The 22,019-nt window shown below is 50.0% G+C and overlaps 10 protein-coding genes across 10 annotated transcripts; 4 read left to right on the top strand and 6 right to left on the bottom strand.

The window, feature by feature from the left end:
- Positions 1 to 195: 195 nt before the first annotated feature.
- On the bottom strand, positions 196 to 1,510 carry N7446_006234 (Mov34/MPN/PAD-1 family protein). The gene is made up of 2 exons (XM_058514982.1): positions 1,459 to 1,510; positions 196 to 1,401 (listed from the first exon to the last, which is right to left on the bottom strand). The coding sequence occupies exons 1-2, from the start codon at positions 1,481 to 1,483 to the stop codon at positions 425 to 427; spliced, it is 1,002 nt and encodes a 333-aa protein (XP_058372160.1). The 5' UTR covers positions 1,484 to 1,510; the 3' UTR covers positions 196 to 424.
- A 240-nt stretch (positions 1,511 to 1,750) lies between these two features.
- N7446_006233 (putative microtubule associated protein (Ase1)) lies at positions 1,751 to 4,476 on the top strand (the record flags this gene model as incomplete). The annotated part of the gene is made up of 4 exons (XM_058514981.1): positions 1,751 to 2,103; positions 2,158 to 2,210; positions 2,263 to 2,477; positions 2,525 to 4,476. The coding sequence occupies exons 1-4, from the start codon at positions 1,987 to 1,989 to the stop codon at positions 4,474 to 4,476; spliced, it is 2,337 nt and encodes a 778-aa protein (XP_058372159.1). The 5' UTR covers positions 1,751 to 1,986.
- A 1,098-nt stretch (positions 4,477 to 5,574) lies between these two features.
- On the bottom strand, positions 5,575 to 7,706 carry N7446_006232 (glutamate--tRNA ligase MSE1; the record flags this gene model as incomplete). Its single annotated transcript, XM_058514980.1, has 7 exons — positions 5,575 to 6,175; positions 6,241 to 6,407; positions 6,460 to 6,717; positions 6,772 to 7,188; positions 7,245 to 7,282; positions 7,341 to 7,413; positions 7,464 to 7,706. 7 exons carry the CDS (start codon positions 7,704 to 7,706, stop codon positions 5,575 to 5,577), a joined length of 1,797 nt encoding a protein of 598 aa, XP_058372158.1.
- On the top strand, positions 7,554 to 9,413 carry N7446_006231 (putative DnaJ domain protein (Mas5); the record flags this gene model as incomplete). Its single annotated transcript, XM_058514979.1, has 5 exons — positions 7,554 to 7,566; positions 7,958 to 7,984; positions 8,063 to 8,121; positions 8,173 to 8,816; positions 8,867 to 9,413. 5 exons carry the CDS (start codon positions 7,554 to 7,556, stop codon positions 9,411 to 9,413), a joined length of 1,290 nt encoding a protein of 429 aa, XP_058372157.1.
- Positions 9,414 to 9,933: 520 nt separating this feature from the next.
- On the top strand, positions 9,934 to 11,999 carry N7446_006230 (IlvD/Edd family dehydratase; the record flags this gene model as incomplete). Its single annotated transcript, XM_058514978.1, has 3 exons — positions 9,934 to 10,512; positions 10,580 to 10,734; positions 10,784 to 11,999. The coding sequence occupies 3 exons, from the start codon at positions 9,934 to 9,936 to the stop codon at positions 11,997 to 11,999; spliced, it is 1,950 nt and encodes a 649-aa protein (XP_058372156.1).
- A 450-nt stretch (positions 12,000 to 12,449) lies between these two features.
- N7446_006229 (alpha/beta fold hydrolase) lies at positions 12,450 to 13,795 on the bottom strand (the record flags this gene model as incomplete). The annotated part of the gene is made up of 4 exons (XM_058514977.1): positions 12,450 to 13,236; positions 13,511 to 13,609; positions 13,657 to 13,726; positions 13,780 to 13,795. The coding sequence occupies 4 exons, from the start codon at positions 13,793 to 13,795 to the stop codon at positions 12,450 to 12,452; spliced, it is 972 nt and encodes a 323-aa protein (XP_058372155.1).
- A 53-nt stretch (positions 13,796 to 13,848) lies between these two features.
- N7446_006228 (uncharacterized protein) lies at positions 13,849 to 15,943 on the bottom strand (the record flags this gene model as incomplete). The annotated part of the gene is made up of 12 exons (XM_058514976.1): positions 13,849 to 13,934; positions 13,986 to 14,427; positions 14,489 to 14,586; positions 14,640 to 14,755; positions 14,807 to 14,921; positions 14,982 to 15,061; positions 15,112 to 15,180; positions 15,233 to 15,256; positions 15,309 to 15,407; positions 15,459 to 15,525; positions 15,575 to 15,771; positions 15,834 to 15,943. The coding sequence occupies 12 exons, from the start codon at positions 15,941 to 15,943 to the stop codon at positions 13,849 to 13,851; spliced, it is 1,503 nt and encodes a 500-aa protein (XP_058372154.1).
- A 704-nt stretch (positions 15,944 to 16,647) lies between these two features.
- On the top strand, positions 16,648 to 17,973 carry N7446_006227 (uncharacterized protein; the record flags this gene model as incomplete). Its single annotated transcript, XM_058514975.1, has 5 exons — positions 16,648 to 16,696; positions 16,750 to 16,934; positions 16,993 to 17,302; positions 17,361 to 17,514; positions 17,574 to 17,973. The coding sequence occupies 5 exons, from the start codon at positions 16,648 to 16,650 to the stop codon at positions 17,971 to 17,973; spliced, it is 1,098 nt and encodes a 365-aa protein (XP_058372153.1).
- Positions 17,974 to 18,005: 32 nt separating this feature from the next.
- Positions 18,006 to 19,085, bottom strand: N7446_006226 (basic helix-loop-helix domain-containing protein; the record flags this gene model as incomplete). Its single annotated transcript, XM_058514974.1, has 3 exons — positions 18,006 to 18,698; positions 18,755 to 18,919; positions 18,975 to 19,085. The coding sequence occupies 3 exons, from the start codon at positions 19,083 to 19,085 to the stop codon at positions 18,006 to 18,008; spliced, it is 969 nt and encodes a 322-aa protein (XP_058372152.1).
- A 769-nt stretch (positions 19,086 to 19,854) lies between these two features.
- N7446_006225 (uncharacterized protein) lies at positions 19,855 to 20,292 on the bottom strand (the record flags this gene model as incomplete). Its single annotated transcript, XM_058514973.1, has 1 exon — positions 19,855 to 20,292. The coding sequence occupies one exon, from the start codon at positions 20,290 to 20,292 to the stop codon at positions 19,855 to 19,857; it is 438 nt and encodes a 145-aa protein (XP_058372151.1).
- Between the last annotated feature and the right edge of the window lie 1,727 nt (positions 20,293 to 22,019).

The following is a 22,019-nucleotide window of genomic DNA, read 5'->3' as shown; positions in this document are numbered from 1 at the left end:
TCTACTAACCATTTGATCTTTGCCTGGGCTTTATATCTCGGGTCAATAGAAGTTGATTATGATATCTTTTTGTTCTTAGACTTGTTATACTAGATGTGTCGGCTGAATTCGCGTTGGCAGGTATAATCCTAGAGTGCGTGGTTGGGACAACGTGACTAAAGCAGGATTACACTACTATTTTCATGAATGAGAGGTCGTTAAGTTCGTTCGTTCATTCGCAGGAACTGCTGTTGTAGATACTCTATCATCATGATTCATTGCAGAGGCCGCTGGACATAGCAAGGCCTGTCAACTGGAACAATGCCAGCGAATGTAGCAAAGATATCAAACATCAACCCGCTAAGCGCCAATACACCAGTTGAAAAGAAAAGAAGCGTGCCGGTCATGTCAACATCTACTGTCTAAGATACAATAAAATGTGGGATCAGGCCGTGGAAGAGGGATCATTTCCAATGCCGTGGAAGAGTTTCATCTTCACTTCCGACGCGAGCAGACCCTTCGTTTCTTCTGCGACAATGCGCTGTCCACCGCGGACGACCTTTTCCAACTGTTGGTCCTTGGTGGTAGAGCCAGTAGTTCGAGGCCCTGTGTTCTCCATTCCACGTGCGGCTTTGCGTACCTTCTGACCGAGGTCCAGCATCTGCTTATTGCCGAAATCGCGCGAGGTGAAGAGTGGACTTTGACTGAGAGTTGCAACCCAGTACTTGTTCCACAGGAGAGTTAATATTTCTGCATCGAGCGTGCTCTTGAAATGGCTGACATCGAGGGAATAGTATGAGTTGGCATGTGCTCCAAAGTCCTCCGCCTTGCCAAGCGGGATAGTCTGATATTCATCATCCTCGTGGGCCTCCTTCGACGGGACAAAGCCATCAGGGAATGTACGGAAGGCACCAATCTCAACACGACCAGCGGATATGGTACGCTCAGGGTCAATGACAACAGCAACGAACGGACCCGTCATTTGCTGCGTTTGCTGCGTAGCCACATCAATGCCCGATAGCCAGCACCCATACCCGGGATGACTGTGATACCATCCAACAGCATTTTCCATGCGTCCCGCATCCCGACATGATTGCAGATATGACACCATGTACTCGTTCGCCTCGTCTTGCGCATTGACTCGGGTTTCTGTACCCTCAACGGGCAGGCGGAATGCGTCTGTCACGACGAAGGTGTTTGGTAAGATATAGCCTTGCATTAGACCCATCACTTCCAATGAGCCGCCGGAGCGGGCGTGCATCACCATCTTCAATAGTGCCGTGGCGGAGACCCTGACATACTTGAAATAGTAGGGGTCGGAGGCCCAGGGTCGTTCAGCATTGAGGGATTTCTGTGTGGCTTCGTCATATTGGTAGAGAGCATCGCGTTGGGGGTCGAAGACGGTTATCGCGTTTTCGAGCTCTGTGTGGGGGAGCTTGGTCAGTTCGTAATCGATAGTATGGATGTGGAGGCACTTACCCCAGGACTGCTGTGTAGCCTGCATTTTTGAGATGGAATGGACAGATAGTCAAATAGCAGGGAAATTATTGAAGAACCAGAGAAAAAGCAGAAAGGGTCGGGGGATTCTGCAAGGAAGTCAAGATAAAGAAGTCCAATGCGAGTGATGAAGAGAGCGGTGGGGTAGATACTGGCAGTATCTGGCGGTGTGCCACACCTGAGCTGAGCTGAGTCAGCGGTTACCCGTGACAACGATCTGGGCCAAACACGCGCGGGAAACTTGATGTTATCGCCGATTCAGCCCTGACCCGTCCCCCTCATAAACATCCATCTTCATTCTTCAATGCCTCTCCACTAAGAGCTTTTGCTTATTTCCACTTTCGTTTATTCTACGCCGCACCTTGTGTGCTGAGAACCTTGTGTGTGGCTCTCTTGTTTTGATCCCGACATTGGTCGTTGTCGCAGCTCCGCTCGGCAATTTGTCGGATTGGATACCTCTCCTTGACATCTTACGACTCTTGTCACCCTCTTTAAGGGACTTCCTTTACGATGGCGGTCGATACCAGCTACCTGACCACTCAGGTCAACAACATCGTCGAGCAGCTCCATGGCATCTACGACGAAATCGGAGTCCCTCCTCGCGAGCGCGAAAATCGCGAGGCAGAGGTGAGCTGAATATTATGGTAAAATCATGATCGCATAGCTAATCAACTGATATAGCTCTTTAGCGCTCTGTCCGAGACCCTCAACAATCACCTCAAGGTCGTTGACGAGTAAGTTGAAAACGTCAACAAAGCGCACCAGCCTAGCTAACCATATCTATAGTGAACGAGAAGCGATGACACATGAGGCGCAGCGCCTTATCACACAAATCCAACAGATGGAGTCATCGCTGACTGATGAAATGGCCAACGGCCAGTTCGAGCTTAACCGCGATGACCTTCGCATTACCTACCCGCTCAACCGGTGCATTGCCTTTTTGCGCGAGAAGAACGACGCTATGAGCAAGCTGCACCGTGAGCGCTTCGAGCAAGTCAAGAGTAAGGTTCCTTATACGCAAGTGATGCCATTGACTAACAGTTGACAGAACTTGTTGACGCACTTGAATCTTACTCCTCTCACCTCGAGCCAACCTTTGTTAAACTTGAACTTCCCCCTACCGCGGAAGGTTCTTCAATCCCACCAAGCTTCGACCTTTCACCCCTTTATGTTACGGCATTGGATGCAGAGTTCACCCACGTCTACGAAGAGTACCACCGCCGTGTCGCACAAGTCCAGTCTACCTGCGAAGAAATGATCAAGCTGTGGGCTGAGCTGGGAACTCCCCAGGCTCAGACAGACTCCACCATCGTCAAATGTTATCGCGAATCCCCCGAGCAGCTCGGCCTGCACGAGTCCGATCTCATCAGCCTGATGGCTAAGCGCGACAAATTGGTGGAGCAAAAAGCCGGACGCGAACGCAAGATTAAAGAACTCCGCTCTACCGTGGAGTCTCTATGGGATCGCTTTGGTGTTGAGAATGCTGACCGCAAGGCATTCCTGGCTGCCAACCGTGGGTGTGGTTTGCGCATTATCAATGACCTCGAAGAAGAATTGACACGTCTCAATGAGCTCAAGCGACAGAATCTCCACCTGTTTGTGGAAGATGCGCGCTGCCGCTTGCAAGAACTCTGGGATAGTCTTTTCTTTTCCGAGGAGGAAATGCTTGATTTCACCCCTGCCTTCTCTGACGTCTGCAGTGATGCTCTGCTCGAGGCACACGAAGCTGAGATTCAGCGCCTTGAGGCTCTTAAGGAGCAACGTGCCCCAACCCTAGAGATGATTGACCGACACCGCACTCTCTTGACCGATCGTGAGGCACTGGCAACTTCAAGCCAAGATGCTTCTCGTCTTATGGGCCGCGGAAACAAGGGAGAGAAGCGCGACCCTGGAAAGCTATTGAGAGAAGAGAAGCTGCGCAAACGAATTGCAAAGGAGTTGCCCAAGCTTGAGGCTGATCTCCGCAAAGAGTTGGAACACTGGGAAGATGAATTTGGCCGCCCATTCCTCGTTCATGGAGAGCGATATCTCGATGCCTTGACCCCTGTTGCCGCAAAGGCACCGCCGCGTTCCAAGACGCCTTCCGCTCCTCCCTCCACTACTAAGTCTAGCTTCGTTAGACAGCAGCCGCCCTCCCGTCCTGGTAGCTCCATGAGGGGACCACCCCCTCCTCGCTCAGCCACGAAGACGCCCACTAGCAGTGGCCCAGTCAAGCACAACACCATTGGCTATGGCGCCTCTCGGGCTGGTGCTACATCCAGGGCCGGCGCCAACTCTCCTTCCAAGCTTCCGGCTCGCGTTCCCCTGGGAAACATGCCGCATGGAAACAACTCCCCTGAGCGCCGTGCGCAGCCCGGCAGCTACTCATCTAGCACGCTCAATGGAAAGATGCCGCCTCCTCGCGGACCTCCCCCTCGGATGCGTGCGCTGACCGTTGAATCCAGAGAGGACCGCTTTAGCCACCTCATGGACCCGCCCCGTTGCAACAGTGCCATGTCAAGTGCCTATGTGCGACCTGTGAGCCCTGAAGATGTCTATGATGACCGCCAGCGATCTTTCATGAGCGCGTCCGGCTTCTCCAACTCCCAACGCTCCACTGGATTCTCTCATTCATCCCACTCCTCCCAATCCTCGCTGTCTCTGAATTCCTCCATGCAGACTTTCCCTCGACCTAACCCCTACCTCAACCATGCAGCTCCTCCTCCAGCTGCTCGCCAGGTCTCAAATGCTTCGACTGTCAACACTGCGACCTCTGGCTCCGAGAACTGGGAGACTTTTGAGGATGGATCAGACGCCGAACCCGACGCTAGCGACATTTACTTCTCCAAGCTACGTGCTGCACACGGGGGAAAGCGGTTTGCTCCTGAAGACTCAGCCGACCTCATCGGAAAGAAAGCCAAGGGCATCCGAAGTGTCAGTCCAGATGGCCCGCACCCTGGACAGGTCTTGCGCGTCGCAGGCAGTGATAATGAGTGGGCCGATGACTTCGAGTCTTACTAAATTCCCTAAAGTCCTATCGATGCCCTGGCCATAATGCAACCTGCCTCTTGGGTTTCAATCCCCTGGACATTTTCTTCCATGGCGCTCCTGATATTCAATGGTTGTTCTGCAACCGCTACACTTGATGATCCCACGACCGGATTCTGCACGCCTCATGGCTCATGATGCATCTCGGCATTCCCTCAATCGAGCTTCCTTTAGATTCCAAACTGGCCGGTTTCTTCTTTCTTACCATGATTCCCCGAGTGGCCGTCTTCAACTTCTCTTCCTGTTAAAACTTACGACTTATCATGTCAATCTTGTTCATGCTCCCCTTCATCTGTCGATGTTATTGAGCCCAATGCTGCGACTGACTGTGCCAGCTTGCAGCCTTCCAGGATTCCTGTCCTTCACGTTCTTCCGATCGACGGATCTTTCTGTCTCAATCTTCACTGGGTTTAATCTTCACTTTTTTTCTGTTACTTTGGCATGGTGTTCTCCTTCGTTTCTCTGTCACTTATGTTTTTTCTTTGGCGCGGTGCTCACGGCTTTTTTATTCCCTCGATCTCCGGTTTCTGGGGTCGGTCTTTTGCTTTCGTCTTAGCTACTGCTTTTTCGTTTTTTTATGTATTTGTCAGCGAAGTCAGTGTTTGAATAGTTGTTGTTAATCTTATCTGATTTATCAAGCTTCCTGCTTCCAAGGTCCAAGCCCATTTTCAATGAAGTCGTAGTTGTGCTCCCATACTGTTCATTCATGTCTACGTGGGGATGCGTTGACATTGGGATAAGATTAAGTAAATCAAGATCAAAGCCGGCAAAATATACATATTTATAAGCGGTTTATATACTGCTTATCTACCCTCACCTTAACTCACCGTAGGTTGTATGAGCCTATTCGGGTGAGCTGATGCTCTAGATGATCTCAGAGGCCGATGATCTATCCACTAACTACCTTAAATGATGCATGCCAGCCATCGTCCCAGTGCAAAGCAAGAGTATGCATAATGATTGTTCAGTTACACCGCAACAACTCATCGACGGTAGATAACAAGAATGGTAGCTGACCAGAATACATTTTAGGTATATCTATAGTACAAGTAATCCATTTACAACCCTACGTCATCTCCCAGACGCAAGAGTTCCCATCCAAGAATTATCCTCCGGCAATGTCCCCTTAGGCACCCTCCTCCCAGCAAAAGGCACAAGAGACTGCGTCGATGCCTTCGCATCCTGGATACGACGCACAGTCTCGTCCCTCCCAAGGATGACCATCGTCTCGGGAATACCTGGACCAGGAGCTGAAGCAGATAATGCCCAGCGGAGGTAGTGGTACAACTCTTTTTTGAAGACCTTGTCTGTTGCGACAGGCGCTGCTGGTGCATCGGTGGCGCTTGACTCAACTTCTGGAAGCACGACGCTGTCGGAGCCGTCGTAGGAGGTTATGTTGAAACGGTGGGTTTCGATGTTCCAGTGTGTGGGCGGGACGAGGGTTAGGGCTGCCGCTGCTGTGTGGAGGGCTTGCATTGGGACTTGGGGGGATGAAGAGGATGAGGATGAGGGTGCCGGTGTGGTTGGTGCGTAGGCGACACTGTTTAGCTTGGGGGTGAAGAAGGTTGAGTTACGTTGGACGAACGCCTGGGCATCTGTGTAGGATTTTGCATCGGCGCGGATGAGCGGCGCGATGTACTCAGAGAGGGTGCGACCCTTGAGGATTGTTGCGCTGTTGGGTGTTAGGTATTGTCTTTGACAGGCGTCGCGGTTATCCAAAATTGGTAGAAGACTTACAGCTTGTCGTGAGGGTAGTCTGCTTCCACCACGGAGCTCACCCTGCTCACCATCTCGTCGAACTCAGGGCCACCTCTTGCAGCGAAGCGTTGGGCATGTGCTTTTTGAAGGTACCAAAGCTTTTCGAAAGCAACAACAGTGTTGCCTCGAGTGATTTTCAGGTTGAACTAGAGGGATTGTTAGTAACATAACCTGCGGTTTCATGCGATGGGAACGTACAATTTGCTCCAATTCCTTTAAGTCAAACACATCGGACTTCTGAGAATGAGACCAGCCCAAAAGGGAAGCAAAGTTCACCAAGCTGGCTGCAAATACGCCTTGCTTGTCTTTGAAGGACGAGAGGTCGATATCCGCATTTCGTTTGCTCAGCTTTTGTCCACTTTTCTCCACGAGCAGAGGGACATGACCGAACTGCGGTGGAGTCCACTTGAAGGCATTGTATAGAGCCATATGCATGGGCGTAGAGGGCATCCATTCCTGAAAGAGGTCAGTCACATATTCTCAAGAGACTCAAATAAAGGGATAGCATACGGTTCCTCGGATCACATGGGTAATCTTCATACAGTGATCATCCACCACATTTGCCAAGTGATACGTGGGATGTCCGTCGGATTTGATCATAACAGGATCATCATAGACACGGTCGATAAAGTCCAGCTTCTTGTTGTTGGGCCGGTTCTGACCTGTGTTGCCGTAGACCAAATCATTGAACATGGGGTATCCTTCCACCTTTAATCGCACAATATGCGACTCGCCATTCGCCGCGCGATCTTCTGACTCCTCGGCTGAGATATCCGCGCATTTACGGTCATATCCAGGAGGCAGACCGGCCTGACTGCGGTGTCGGGCGATTGAATCTAGACGCTCCGCAGAGCAGAAACACCGGTACGCATGGCCATTGGAGATGAGGTCATTGGCGTGGGAGCGATATAAAGCGGTTCGTTCGGACTATACCGTGTTGAAAGTTAGGGTTGAACATTTGTGACAACGGAGCGGTGCCATACTTGTCTATAAGGACCATGAGGACCACCAACAATAGGACCTGCCAGAAGAGCCTAATCAGCCCAATTGCCTCTATATCCGGACATAATTTAACCCACCTTCGTCCCAATTTAACCCTGCCCATTGTAGATCATCATAAAGCCTTTGCTCCGCTCCGGGAATTGTCCGTTTCTGCCCCAATCAGCGGTTATCCATATAACAGAGCGTAATCCGTCACGAACCTGGTCGGTATCCTCAATGCGCAGGAGGAATTGGCCGCCAGTGCGCTTTGCGAGCAGATAGTTGAACAGCGCGGTCCGCAAAGATCCAAGATGAAGGTATCCGGTAGGAGAGGGCGCGAAACGCGTGCGCGCAGGGCCGTCCGGTAGTTTGTTCTTCGAGTTGCGGGCTTGAGCAGAAGTAGAACAGCCTCTGCATTGAATGCAAGTCCAGCGACGAGCAAATAGCCCACTGTGAGGCCTCATGGTGTAGAGTCAAGACGCTGTTGCGGTTGCGGAGGAGCGGACTCGGCGCGGAGCTTCCGACAAAATTTCTATTGGAAATTCACTCCGCCTCTTACTTGACCTTCACCCTCGTCTCTCTTTCTTTGTCGGGTTAGAATTCCAGTTTTCTCTTCATCGAATAAAACTCCGATCGTATTTCCCCGAGAACTGCGGCTTATAAGTACGTTACAAGCTCTTGGGTGGTCGTTCGCGCCTGCTAACGAAGTTCACAGTGGCTCCGGCTCAGGTTGACCTCTATGGTATGCAGCCCACGCTAATGCCCAACTAATGCGCAAGCAAGCCGAAACAACTATTAACACGGCCTTGGATTCAAACAGAGGTCTTAGAAATTCACGCAACCGCATCTAAGGATGACATCCGGAAGGCATACCGCAAGGTACGACAATGTCGACACTTCATACATCCCGCCATACTAATATGTTAACAGGCGGCGCTGGCCCACCACCCCGACAAAGTCCCTGAGTCTGAGCGCGAAGAAGCTTCAGCTCGGTTCAAGTCTGTCCAGGAAGCCTACGATATCCTCTACGATGACCAGAAGCGACACCTTTACGATACACACGGTATGGCGGCTTTCAACGGCTCTGGTGAACCTGGAATGGCAGGCGCCCCGGACCTCGATGATATCCTAGCACAAATGTTTGGCGCCAGCATGGGCGGCGGCATGGGCGGTATGCCTGGTATGGGAGGCATGGGAGGTATGCCCGGTGGCCACCCTAACCGACCCCGCAAGAGCCGCAACGAGGAGCAGGACTACGAAGTCAGCCTGGAGGATCTATACAAGGGCAAGACCGTTCGATTCACCAGCACCAAGAATGTCATTTGTGGACACTGCAAGGGCAAGGGTGGAAAGGAGAAGGCTACTGCGAAGAAGTGCTCGACTTGTGATGGCCATGGAGCCAAGGAGGTCCTGCAGCAGATGGGTGGTTTCTTGACCCAGCAGACTGTGACCTGTACCACTTGCAAGGGTCAGGGTTCATACTTCAGTCCGAAGGACAAGTGCAAGAAGTGCAAAGGCGAACGGGTCACCGAGGAGAAGAAGATGCTGGAGCTTTACATTCCCCGTGGCACGAAGTATGTCTTACTCTCTTCGGTGATGCAATATGATACTGACCTTACTTTAGACAAGGAGACAAGATTATCCTGGAAGGTGAGACTGACCAGGTGCCCGGACAGGAACCCGGCGACATTATTTTCAAGATTGTCGAGGAAGAGCACCCCGTGTTTGCTCGCGCCGGCTCCGATCTCCAGGCGACGATTGAGGTCACATTGGCTGAAGCCCTGGGCGGCCTTTCGCGCGTCGTGGTCAAGCACCTTGATGGCCGCGGCATTGAAATCCACCACCCCCAGGTCCCCGGCGAGGTCCTGTCTCCCGGACAGGTTCTCAAGGTTCCCGGAGAGGGTATGCCCCTGAACCGTACCGATGCCCGTGGTGATCTTTACTTGGTCGTCGATGTCAAGTTCCCCGGCTCTGACTGGAAGCCTACTCCGGCGATGCTGGAAAAGCTAAAGGAAATCCTGCCCAAACCCGGAAAGCCTATACCCGCCGAACATGTGGATGAGGTCGAATACGACCCCAAGGCCAACATTGAAGAGTTCGGTGCTAAGGATGGACACGCATGGGAGGACGAGGACGAAGACGATGAACCGGCGCAGTGCGCTACTCAGTAGATTTCCTCTTCCGGCATACACGGCGTCTGGGGTTTTGCATTTTAAGAGAGATGTGAACAATACAGTGCTCTCCAATTCTTTCTAATTGTAATGCATCATGGACCACATCCCATTTGGGGAGTGGATCAGTGTGGAGTGATAGCGTGGGGGTTTATAGATGTAGATGGACGTTCTGTTTAAGGTGTAATCTACTCACTTTATTATTCTATGAACATGTTTATAGCGCAGCCAGATGTACCGAGAGAATAGAAGCCAAACACCCCATAAAAACCAACATCTTCCATCTAATAGCCCTACTGTCCGGCGTGGGATGCCGTGGGGTTCGGCCCCTGTCACGGCTCTCGGCTTTCACATCGGCTTCCCCGATACTTTCCAACAAGTTTTCCATTTTCTTTAATGTCACTCCAACACCCTCAATAACAAATACCCAAAGGGCCCCAAACCACCAGAACCCCTTATAGCACCCTTACACCATCTCTCACTAACTCCATAAATTTCCCGACATCAAATCCCCGCAAACATGCCATGCGACACCAAAACCACCTGCGCCGGCTGTTCCTGCGCCAGCACACGCCCACCCCCAAATATTGAAGACTGCGAAGCCGAACTCCTGGCCCTACGCAAGCGCACAGTGGACCTAGAGAAAACCCTAGCAAAACTACAAGACAACCCAACAAAAGCACGACAAGGCCGCAAACTACGCTCAACACGCTGGTTCAATAACGATGAAAACCCGGGCATGACAGCGCTATATATCGAACGATACTTGAACTACGGTATCTCGCGCGAAGAACTCATGGCCGGGAAACCAGTCATCGGCATCGCGCAGTCCGGCTCTGATATCGTGCCGTGTAATCGGCATCATCTTGAACTGGCGAAGCGCGTGCGGGAGGGGATTCGGAGTGCTGGCGGGATTGCCTTTGAGTTTCCTACGCATCCTATTCAGGAGAGTTCGCGGAGGCCGACTGCTTGTCTAGATCGGAATTTGGCTTATTTGGGGTTGGTAGAGATTTTGCATGCTTATCCTTTGGATGGGGTTGTGCTTTTGACTGGGTGTGATAAGACGACGCCGGCTGCATTGATGGCTGCTGCTACTGTGGTATGTCTTCCTTGGAAATTAATATATGGTTTATGGTGGACTTTTGGAGCTAACATGTTGCGGTAAGAACATCCCGGCAATTTGTCTGAATGTTGGCCCTATGTTGAATGGTTATTTGAAGAATGACCTGGCTGGATCAGGTATGGTAGTATGGAAAGGGCGAGAGATGTACGCTGCAGGCGAGATGAACCGCGAAGAGTTCATGGATTATGTGGCTCGAGGGTATGTCTCCACCAGCAGAGGAAAGAAACACCCACTAACCCATCTATAGAGCACCGTCTGTGGGCCACTGTAATACCATGGGCACAGCATCAACAATGAACGCCTTAGCCGAGGCACTAGGCATGGCTCTCCCCGGTTCAGCAGCAATCCCAGCCCCATATCGAGAGCGCGGCCAATGTGCCTACGAGACCGGCGAGCGTATCGTCGAAATGGTCCACGCAGACCGCAAACCGAGCGATATCATGACACGTGCAGCCTTCGAAAATGTTATAGTAACCAACACCGCCATCGGCGGGAGCACCAATGCACCAATCCATATCAACGCAATGGCCAAACACATCGGTGTGGAGCTCTCCCTAGACGACTGGGACCAGATTGGCTTCCACATTCCTCTACTACTCAACATGCAACCCGCCGGCGAGTTCTTGGGCGAGGAATATTTCCGCGCAGGAGGATTGCCTGCTATCATGGCTGAGCTCTTAGACGCCGGAAAATTGTACCCAGACGCACTAACCTGCAATGGCAAAACCGTGGAAGAGAATGTGCGCGGACAACATACCTGGAATCGAAAGATTATTCACTCGTATAGCGAGCCTATAATGGTCGATGCTGGATTTGTGCATTTGACGGGCACGTTGTTTAACTCCGCGATTATGAAAACATCTGTGATCTCGCCTGCATTTCGACAAAAGTTCCTCGAGAACCCGGATGATCTGAACGCTTTCGAGGGTGCGGTTGTTGTCTTTGATGGACCGGAGGATTACCATCACCGACTCGACGACCCCGCAACTCCGATTGATGATACAAGTATCCTGGTCATGCGTGGTGCGGGACCATTGGGATATCCGGGTGCGGCGGAAGTGGTGAATATGCATCCTCCAGCACGTTTATTAAAACAGGGAATTACTTCATTACCGTGTATCGGAGATGGGCGTCAATCGGGTACATCGGGCTCACCGTCTATTCTGAATGCAAGCCCTGAAGCTGCAGCCGGGGGAAACCTTGCACTGCTTCGTGATGGTGATAGACTGCGTGTTGATCTGACTAAGCGCCGTGTTGATATCCTGATTGATCACGAGGAATTACAGCGTCGTCGTGAAGAATTGGAGGCTCGGGGTGGGTTTGATATGCCTGAAAGTCAGACGCCGTGGCAGGAGATTTTCCGTCGTGAGACTGATCAGCTGAATGAAGGTATGGTTCTGCGTGATGCTGTTAAGTATCAGCGTGTTGCGCAGCAGTGGGAGGAACCGAGGCATAACCATTGAGTTGATGCTCCTGTTTGTGTATAATGATGATATCCAGGTCAATAATGTGGGGGGATTGTAATATTGACTAATTAATGAAATAGATAAAAACAGGGAATAATCCTATCATCCTAATAAGAGTGGAAAACGCCTGCGACTAAGTAGTCAGTTTTCCTGCGAGCCATAAAGCTGCCCATGCATAGCACAGTGATCACCATCAACGCAACGCGAAATAATTAGACAATCAATCACAGATAAAAACGGCAACATAAAAATAAAACAATCAGTCCTGCTGCTCTGGTTTAGCACCGATTCCAACCGCTTAACCAGCGGGATTGGCACCGGTAAAAGGCGTCCGTTTAGTCTCCTTGAAAGCTTTAGTCATAGAATGAACAGAAGCCCAAATCCCCAAACCAGTAGTAGATCTACGTATCTATATCTATATACATCAACTTTTATACGACCCAAATCTCACGCTCGATCTAAGAAATCCGCAATGCGACGATACATCTCCACAGGATTTGAATACATAGGGAAATGCCCACAGCCGACAATATCCGCCAACTCAACACCCTCCCTCTCCAACAACGGCAAATAAGACAACCCATGCATCTCCTCACCAAACATAAACATACGCGGACAAGGCAAAGCCAAAAACTTATCTATCAAATCCGCATGATCCGTCAACTCAACCATAGACTCAAAAATAGGCCGAACAGCAGCGGTGCGAACACGATGGCGCAGCGTACTAGCATACATAGCACTACCAAAAACTCCAGATGTACGCGTGCGCTCAATAAAAGCATTCATGAATGCCTCCGGGTCATCAGCGGGGAATTGGAAGATCTGGCGACTGAGGAAGCAATCCTCGGGCGCGAGATTGCCCTTGATATTCACGAAGCTGAGGACGCGGTCTGGGTGGCGGTTTGCAAGGAGGAGAGCTGTGAGACCGCCCATTGAGTGGCCCATTAGATGGAATTTGGTGATTTTGAAGTGGTCCAGGACTGCTTCTGCGGTTGCGATCAAGAAAGGGATGTCGGTGGCGGCGAGGTTGTCGCTTTCTGTGTGGCCACATCCTGGCGCATCGTATGCGATGTAGCCATGCTGCTTTAGTGCTGGTTGCAGGGATAGGTCTGCAAGGTCCTCTTTGCTCGAGCCAAAGCCGTGGAGGAAGAGAATTGGGTTGGGCTTGAGGTTGTGGATTGTTGAAAGGCGAAGGTTGACGCCTTTGACTTGGAGGGGAGCTCTTCGAATGTGACTGGCATGATGAGTATATATGTTAACAATTATTCCACACTGACCTCTTTATATTCGTGAAAAGCTTTTAGTGACTATGAAGACTCGGTCAAAAATTCGGCAAAATGTCATGTCACCGCGGTTTACTCAGCAGAGTCATCGCCACTCAAATGGCAAAATCGAACAAACTTCAATTAGTATTACTTAACGCTACCACTTCGTTTCAGATCTTGTACACTTAAAATCCCTCCAGCTTGTACAATGGCTCTAACTTCGCCGGCCGGAACAAAATGTACCGCTGAATAAACCAGGGCAGCCATGTTCCAACCTGATAGCGGGCATGTCGGTGGATGGGCACACCAAAGGTATAGTCGAGCTCTTCAAGAGTACGTTGCCTATGAAATGTTAGATAGGAAATATTGATACCCGGAGAACCACTTACATTGTCTCAGGCACGATAAAGAAAATAAGAACGAAGGCAAGCATATTCAAGCCAGCGTAGAATCCAAATGCTGTACCGTTCACGTCAGCTATATCCATTCTTAAGCCTGTGGAATAAACTCACCTCCAGTTGCCGTCATCTTTGCCAAAATTGATGGGAATGAGAGACTAAGAACACTCCCAACGATATTGTTCACACAAATGGTAAAGGCTGCGCCAAGCTCTCGATGAGACAAGGGAATGCTTCGCTGAAGTAAATAGACGGGATAGGCCCAATACCTGGTCGGTCAGTAAAGTCAATCATACCTGCAAAGAGTCGATAGCACATACCAGGACCATAGAAAGCACCAAACAGATAAATAAAAAGTGCAATCAAGGGCACACGAGCAGGAGACCCCTCCGGAAGCAAGAAGCAACATCCAGCCGCAAGAAGACACCACGCCATATTAGGGAACGTAAACAGCAACAGGTTCCGCCGGCCGAACGTGTCCATGGTATAAACAGCGGGAATGGCAAAGACGAACATTGTTAGTCCGAACCCTAGGGATGCCAGGAGACAATCCCGAGGTGAGTATCCCGCTTCCGAGAAGATAGTACTTGAGTAAAAGGCCATTGCGTTGATTCCGGAGAATTGCTGTGCTATGACGATGAGTGAGCTTGAGATCATTGCTCGGCGGAGACGGGGGACTGCGAATAGTTCCCAGACTCGTGAGGCGAGTGAGATGCCTGAGAATGCATCCCGCTCGGTCATGACTTGGCAATGGGCGTAGTACTAAGTCGAAGTTAGGTTAAGATAACTTTACTTATCAAAGGAATTGAGAATATAAACGTACCAATTCTCTTGCAGCAATAAGCTCTGTATTGCGGAGCCGACAGAATGATTTGAAAGCTTCTTGGTAGCGGTGTTTCTTCATGAGCCATCGTGGGGATTCTGGAATTACACTGTTAGCCTTATTATACTTAGAAACTGAAGATCAATCTTACCAGGGCAGAACCAGACGAATATGAGGACTGGCACCGCTGGAGCAAAAGCAGCAGCTAACTGAAATCGCCAGGCAAGGGGTCCAACCCGGAAGAAGATAAGATTCGAACAGAAGCCACTATTAGGGTTAGAAAAGTCACGTAAGATGTATCAGGAAGAAAAGACTTACACGAAGATACCGAATGCCACCCATAACTGGAAGGAAGTGACCAAACCACCTCGGATAGATGCAGGACTGATTTCTGCGCTGAAAACGGGAATAGTTGAGATTTTGACACCCATTCCTATGTCAGTAGTCAGTTTCAGGTCAGGTTAGGCTTTTGGCGTATCAGTCAATTCCATACCGAGTCCCATGAAAAGCCGGCAAATCAACAAGCCCCACCAATTTTGGGTGAATGCCTGTGCCAGGACTGGGAAGACACAACTATAGCGATTGTTAGTCTTGCATGTGGTGGTAGCACAGGATGTACATACAATAGCCCAGTCAAGAAGATTGTGCCCCGACGACCGAGCCAGTTGTTCAGGGGATCCGCTGCCCATGCACTGCAATTTGTCAGAAAAGAACGTTCACTTGAAGGATAATGTTCATATTTACCTCAGAAGACCGAAGAGAGTAGGTCTAAAGATGTTCAATTAGAAAGGTTACCTCGAGAATGATAAGTAATACATACCCTGCATTGATAACTCCGACCAACCATGTATTGTCCTCGATGCCGAACTCCTTGGGAAAGGAAAGGTTGGCACCGTTTGCTCCAGTGTTATCCCATCCTCTAAACACCAAGTTAGATAGAGTCAACCCCCCGGAACAAATTGTAACTTACTGAATGGCCGAGCCTAGAGAGCACAAACCAATGCTGTAGTATAGAGCTCTGGGAAGATGCCATTTGTCTACCCACGTCAGAATCTCCATATCAACCCAATATCAAAGATGACCTACGTGTAGTCTCCCGGCGCAAATAATACTTATCATCATCCGTCAATTCGGGAAGCTCTTCAAATTCCTTGGGCCGCTGAGCAACAAGAGCTCCCTTCTGGAACGTTTCAACATGTTCCTCGAACCCATACTCCTGACAGAACCGCAGCACCCGATCATAAAGATCATCTTTGGTAATCCCCGACAACGGATTATAAATCCTATACATCAAAGATCAGCAGTGACCAACACACTCGATCCACCCAATCCACCTAACACGCACCTTGCATTCACATTGCGACTATAATCCCCCAGATGCGGAACCTGCGACTCAGCATCCTCAACAAAGACCTCCCTAGGCTTCAAATCATCATCCAAGCTGTGCTTCGACATGATGTAAATTGTGGCAATCGAAGTATGTCAAGTAGATGTGGGTACTTTGTTTATCTCTTCTCCCTTGCACAAAAGTCCCTGTAAGCCCTCTATATATACCCCAACCACCCTATTCAACCCCATTCCACCTGTCAAATCGACGATGTTCCCCGGGAAAACTTAAACCATCAAAGAAATCCGGGGTACACTAAGGCGCCCGGACCAATGACCGCGTCCGTCCCCCGCTCCCGCAGATGTGGCGATCGTCACCACTTGCTCTGCCCTGCGTGTGCCATCGGTTAGTATGCCGAGAGGGGGTTGGACTGCCCTGTGTGCGACCATGTTTGGGTGGTCCTATCAGAGTCTCTGGTATGTGTGTCCTGTGTGTGTATTGCCTCGGGAATGTGGCGGGCTGGGAATGCCCTGCGTGGGTGTGCGGGTCGGGAGGCGCTTTGGATTTGAGTTCTGCGTATTAAATGGTGCGACTCGTCGGTGGAACTTCGGGAGGGGGTTGCCCTGTGTGTCGCTGTGAGATGCTTCGTGTCTTTTGTTGTTGGGACCTTTGGTCGAGCGGGGTTGGTGGTTGGATTGGGTTGTTGTGGTTTGTATATATTGCTGCTTCGTTCGTTGGTTTGTTTCTACTATCATCGAAGAATTATTATTTCATTTGCTTTGATTCTCTGTTCTTAATCACTTGGTTAAAAGCAGTTACAAGTCTTCTCACAATGGGTAGCGCCGGTACACAGACATGGCTCGATAAGTTGTCGGAGCAATGTAAGCAAGATGGCTATACGTGGACATTCAGCAGGTCATCTAACACATCGCAGTAAATGTGGACGTCGACTGGATGGACCCAGCATACACTCTGAGTATGCCAATCAAACCCCACGACATGACCAGCAACCAGGGATGGGTCCACGAGCAAATGTGCAACCCAGTCAATGAAGAACTATTCAAAAGCGTGGTAAAGGAATACAAGGACAAGGGCTGGCTGGCTATTTACACGCGCATGGTATAGTCATTCCACGACAAAGAAACAAAAAGCAAAACTTAACCAAATACTTCTATAGGCGGTCTTGATGTCAAAGGCAAACATCGACAACATCCAAGGCCGAGTCCTCCTCCAGACTCTCCCTTCCAATGCCTACAACCACGAATTAACCCTCGAGCATGCTCGCGCTTATGCCCGTGAGTTCGAGAGCGTTGGTATCTCGAAGGATCGCTTCTGCATTAAGATCCCCAGTACCGGTCCTGCATTGAGTACCTGCCCGATCCTGTTGGAGGAGGGTATTCGTACGTTGGGAACTGCGCTTTTCAGTGTTCACCAGGCTATTGCGGCTAGTCAGGGTGGGTGCCTATATATCAGCCCGTACTATAATGGTAAGAGGATCCGGATCGGGACTTCTTCACTTCCAGTTGTTAACGGGTGCTTGTATAGAGGTTCGCGCACACGATGAGCGAGAGCTCTGGCCCAAGTCCGACGACCCGGCGCTGCTGCATCCGATGTCGTCGCGTCTCGTTCAGATTCTTGAGACGTATAAACGTCTCTACAAGGAGACTGGAAAAGAGCAGCCGTTCCTCAAGAATGCCAGGTAAGTCCATGCGGATAACCGAATTGCATGTGATGAAGTCGGACTAACAATGTCACCAGTTTCATTTCGCCACAGGAGGCAATGGCGGCTGGTGAACTTGGCTGTCACTCTGCTACCATTTCTCACATGGTGTTGACTGAGCTCGCCAACCTCCCGTACGATGGCGATAAGCAGCCTGGAGAAGGTGTGCCCATGCCAGCTCATCCATACTTGAATGCTCTGCCGACACCAGCCCGTCTTGCAAAGATTGCAAAGATCGACGCTCTTGCAAACCCAGATTGGGATGGAAAATTGGCAAGCACTGACATTGACTATCTTGCCAATAAAGGTGCTGAGCTGGACAAGGCGAATGAAGCCGATGCAGTTACCAAGAAGCGTCTTCGTGAAGCCCTGGCTTTGTTTGTCGCTGCCGAAAAGAGAAGCCAGGCAAAGATTGAGGAAGCCATGAAGGTTGTCTGATTTTTCGACAGTGTCGCTTTTCAATTCGGTGCTTAGCACATGGTTGCAGAAGGATTTTCTAGGTCGTTGCCTGCAATTTGTCCCATGGATATAGATAGACTTTTTGGATCTGAGCTGAATGAAATTGTTGATTGCTGCATTTGATCCATGGTAGCCTGGTGGGCCTCTTCTGGCAATACATTCAGACTTAGATGCTGCAAGGGCCAAATAGTCGTCTCCGGGCTTTCGTAATGCACGCCATCGTCTCTAGGTGGTGTATCATTCAGCATTCCCACCTGTTGGGTCCAGAATAGTGCCGAGTTGTCAACAAGATGCGAAGGTCCAATGTCACGACTTGGGTCCACATCTTGTGGAGGTGTAGTGGTTGAGATAACCTGGTGCTGGTTCCATAGAAGACCCGCATCATCGGCGATATTTGAAGGAAAGGAAAGTTGATGTGAAACTTTAGGCGGGCGGTCCCACGCCCATTCCGGTAGATCTACCACACCGACACCCGTTTCCAAAGTATCAGAGACCTGAGTGTCAGGCCCCTGATCACGGAATACGGGAGCTGATACCTGCGGCACAGTAGAGGGAGGCTGGCCTAGTCGATCGCTTGCCAACGGAGAACCACCCATATGCCGAGAGGCTACCGGCTGCTGCTCGCTGGAGTCCTGGTCTTCAGCCAGAGGATCGACAACTGGAAGCTTCCCCCCAGCATCCCTAACATAGCGGGATCTACCGGCCTAGCTTGGCGCGGGATGCAAGTGCCAGGATGACAAAGGGCCCGAAGGCTGTTAACCTCTCGCAGAAGATCGTCGCGCTCGGTCATCAAGGATTGCACTGCCTGCGTAGCTTGAAGATACCTAGCGTGCTGGGCACGGTGATAGGCAATGCTCGCATCAACAATAGCGTGCTTGGAGGGACGCGGCTCTGGCTTAAGTGTTGGAAGCAACTCAGTCAACTCCTGTGTTGGTTAATCAGCTATATTCCAGCTAGTAAGGATCATGTGAGCCACCAACCGTAAGGCTTTCACTGAAGGCTTCCCGACGCGACTTCTCGAAGTCTCGGTGGACAGCTCGGTCTTCGGCGGTCCAGTTTCGAATGCGCTTCTTCTTTGTTTTTTGAGACATTGCTGATGAATGGGGATCTATAGATGATGTTGGGTTCATTTTGGGGGGTTGGAGGAGGGTCGATCCGGGGAAGTGGGGGTCGGGTACTAAGCCGGACTTGACTCCAGGGCTACATGTACTCCGACTTTGTTCTGATCGGAGATGTTGATATTTAATTGATGATCGGGTTTGCTTGGATGTGAAAATTGTAGGAAGCCTTTTTGGTCCTAGTCACGAACGTACCACATTGGCAGTAGCCCTGTACAGGGCTGCTCACATGACCCGTGCGGAGTATGTGTTGATCTCCACTTTCAAACCACAGATGTCATTTCAACTTTATTCACCAGTGCGTTCCATTCATTTGGCAAGTTGCTTTGTCAGGAAAGAAAAGTATATGTCATGCGATATAAACCACGCCGGTTAATACAACAGGGGTCATACATGTGTATATAGTGCCACTGATGAAGTTTTGGACAGTACACGAAAGGCTCGAAGCGAGTATATCGTTCCATGCAGTTCTTTCCGCTCTACTTTGACTTCTCTTTTTTCGCCTTTTTTTGGCCATTTTCGAGTGCCTCGGATTAATCATGTATATTGTATAACGATGGGAGTGTGAAAGAACTTATGGCTTATGACTATATGCATAACTGAACTTCGGCATTGAAGAACTAATTGAGAATCTCAAATCGGCTTTCATTAAGGAGAGTGTATTATATATACAATATACATGTGGTTTCATTTCAGATCATCCATATTAGACTTCCTTCGCACTCCAAAGTTGTTCTCATATTTAGGGAAGAGCAGCGGGAGCGTAGCTCTGGTCAGGCTTGACAACATTGCCGCCCTCAACCTGCTTGTCGGTGTAGGCAGGCCAGATGATCTGGCGGGCCTTGTTGTCGACAACGGAAAAGGTGGTGAAGCCATTGCCCTCACCGAACTGGCCGCTCCAGCCGGAGGTGACGGTGTATCCACCGCAAGTGACAGGGCCACCGTTGGCGTGAGAGGCAGTGTTGCCCTTCACAACGTAGTTGCAGGGGGTAGCGGCGCCGGTACCGGGGTAGATGCCAAAGTTCCATGTGCAGGAAGTGTTCTCGGCGTTGCAGGCGCGCTTCATGTTCTGAATGGTCCACTGGGGACCGGCGGCCATCATGGAAACGCTGGCAGTAGGGGCGGCCATGATAGAAGAGGCGAAGAGGCCGGTAGCGATGAAAAGCTGAGTGAGCTGCATGGTTGCGATTGTGTGGGATATTGGAGGAACCGAAAGGTATAATGTTTGAAGTATGAGGGGGTGTGTGGATGAGAGTAGTGAAAAGATATCGATGGACGGAATGAAGGAGGGTATTTAAGTCTTTTCTCGATCACATTTACCCTCCATCATGCCACTAGAGCAAAGACCGGAGCATGATTCATCGAAGTCATTGGGATTTCTCATAGCTTCTCCGCTATACCTGGAAATAGATTTTGTCTACTACCGTATATCAGCCGATGTAACAATACAAACCAGACACGCAGGAAATACTCCACCATTTGCTTGCTAGTGCTGTCTTACTTATGTATAAGTGAGACACCTTGGGAGCCTGAAGACAATCACCACTCTACGGGGCAACTTCCAAGGTGAATACGATGCATAATGTAAGACACCTACGAGACACCTCCAATCACATCGGATGAGCCGCAGAGCCTACCCCGCGTATGCACCCACCTGGAGCCACATGTTGCCGATCGCATACCGGATTTTCAGGCTGTTAGGTGCAGACCCTGAATGACGCTGGTCAGATTGAGTCCGGTTTCTCGATCGATCAGGTTGCCTAAGGCCGTCAGGATGTCCCTGTGACTTCGGAAGGTATACGGGGCGCAGCTTGCGGAATCCCTCTCACAAAGAAATCTTAGTTCACGTGCAAAATCTAATACTCAGACATTCCCCCGAGGATATGGAGAACATAGAGTGAATCCAACTTGTTCGCTTCGAGTGGCAATGTGGAGTTCGGTGTCCCGGGGAGCCGAGCACTTAACTTAAGTATCCGAAGCGGAGATGTTGCCGTCAATATTGTTACTATTTTTATACTCAGTTGCAGGTTTCGATTTGATTAACCAAGGTAATTATGATGGGCTTCACCCCGTTTATTAGACCTAAAGTAACTGAAGACCTCTTGGTTTCACTAAGTTGACTGTGCTATGAGACATTCCCAGGCTTCCAATTTAGTACCAGCATGAGGATCATACACAAGTCGGAGTAGAGCTATATAGAGTACAAGTAGTATGTTATCCTGGCCGAAAGACCCTGATCACAAAACATAGAAGATAAATACAAAATTTTGGATAATTCGTACTCTATGGTGTGCCTGTAGTAACATCAAAAACGGTCAGGGGTGGCCATGCAGGGCCTTTAAACTCATGTCTCTCCCCTTTAAAGAATGCCTAAAAAAGAAGACTCGTAATCTAATATGCTCCGAAGCTGGCGGTGGCTGGGAGCCTTCTCGAACATTCCGACATGGGAAACAAAAACAGTGTACCTTCGCTGGTTCATCCCCAACAGATTCGCAAGAACTCGCCGTTAATAGCCGCAGACACTTATTGGCATTGTCCAACGAGTCAAGGCCACTGACTTTACATTTGTAGAATATGACCGCATTTGTATAAAGGGGAAAATGGCTCAATCGGGACGAGTTGGAGCGAAGCTCTCGCCATGTAATGTAAGAACTTCCCAGCACTGTGTGAGCGGGCTATATTCGCGCCTGTCCAGGAGCCACCAAGGTCGTCAGATATGATAAGCGAGAAGGTGGATTCAACAGAGTGTCCCTTTTAGCAATGGACAATGGACAATGAACCAAATATCGTGTGTTGCTACTGATCTTGTGGTATTTTGACTCGAGGACAGTAGGTTATGAGATTATCGGAAAGCCACAGACTGGCACTAATGGAACCAGAGGAATATCAACAGGCAACGATGGGCTC

This window comes from Penicillium canescens (assembly GCF_028828765.1).
Source record: "Penicillium canescens strain IBT 15451 chromosome Unknown utg000004l_segment0_segment0, whole genome shotgun sequence".
NCBI lineage: Eukaryota > Fungi > Ascomycota > Eurotiomycetes > Eurotiales > Aspergillaceae > Penicillium > Penicillium canescens.
Note: the sequence above shows the minus strand (reverse complement) of the source record. Positions and strands in the feature narration are given on the sequence as shown.

Coding starts and splice junctions, on each gene's coding strand:
- N7446_006234 (XM_058514982.1), bottom strand. CDS start 1,483: ATGCAGGCTACACAGCAGTCCTGGG. Junction 1,402..1,458: donor GGCTACACAGCAGTCCTGGG/GTAAGTGCCTCC, acceptor TCCCCCACACAG/AGCTCGAAAACGCGATAACC.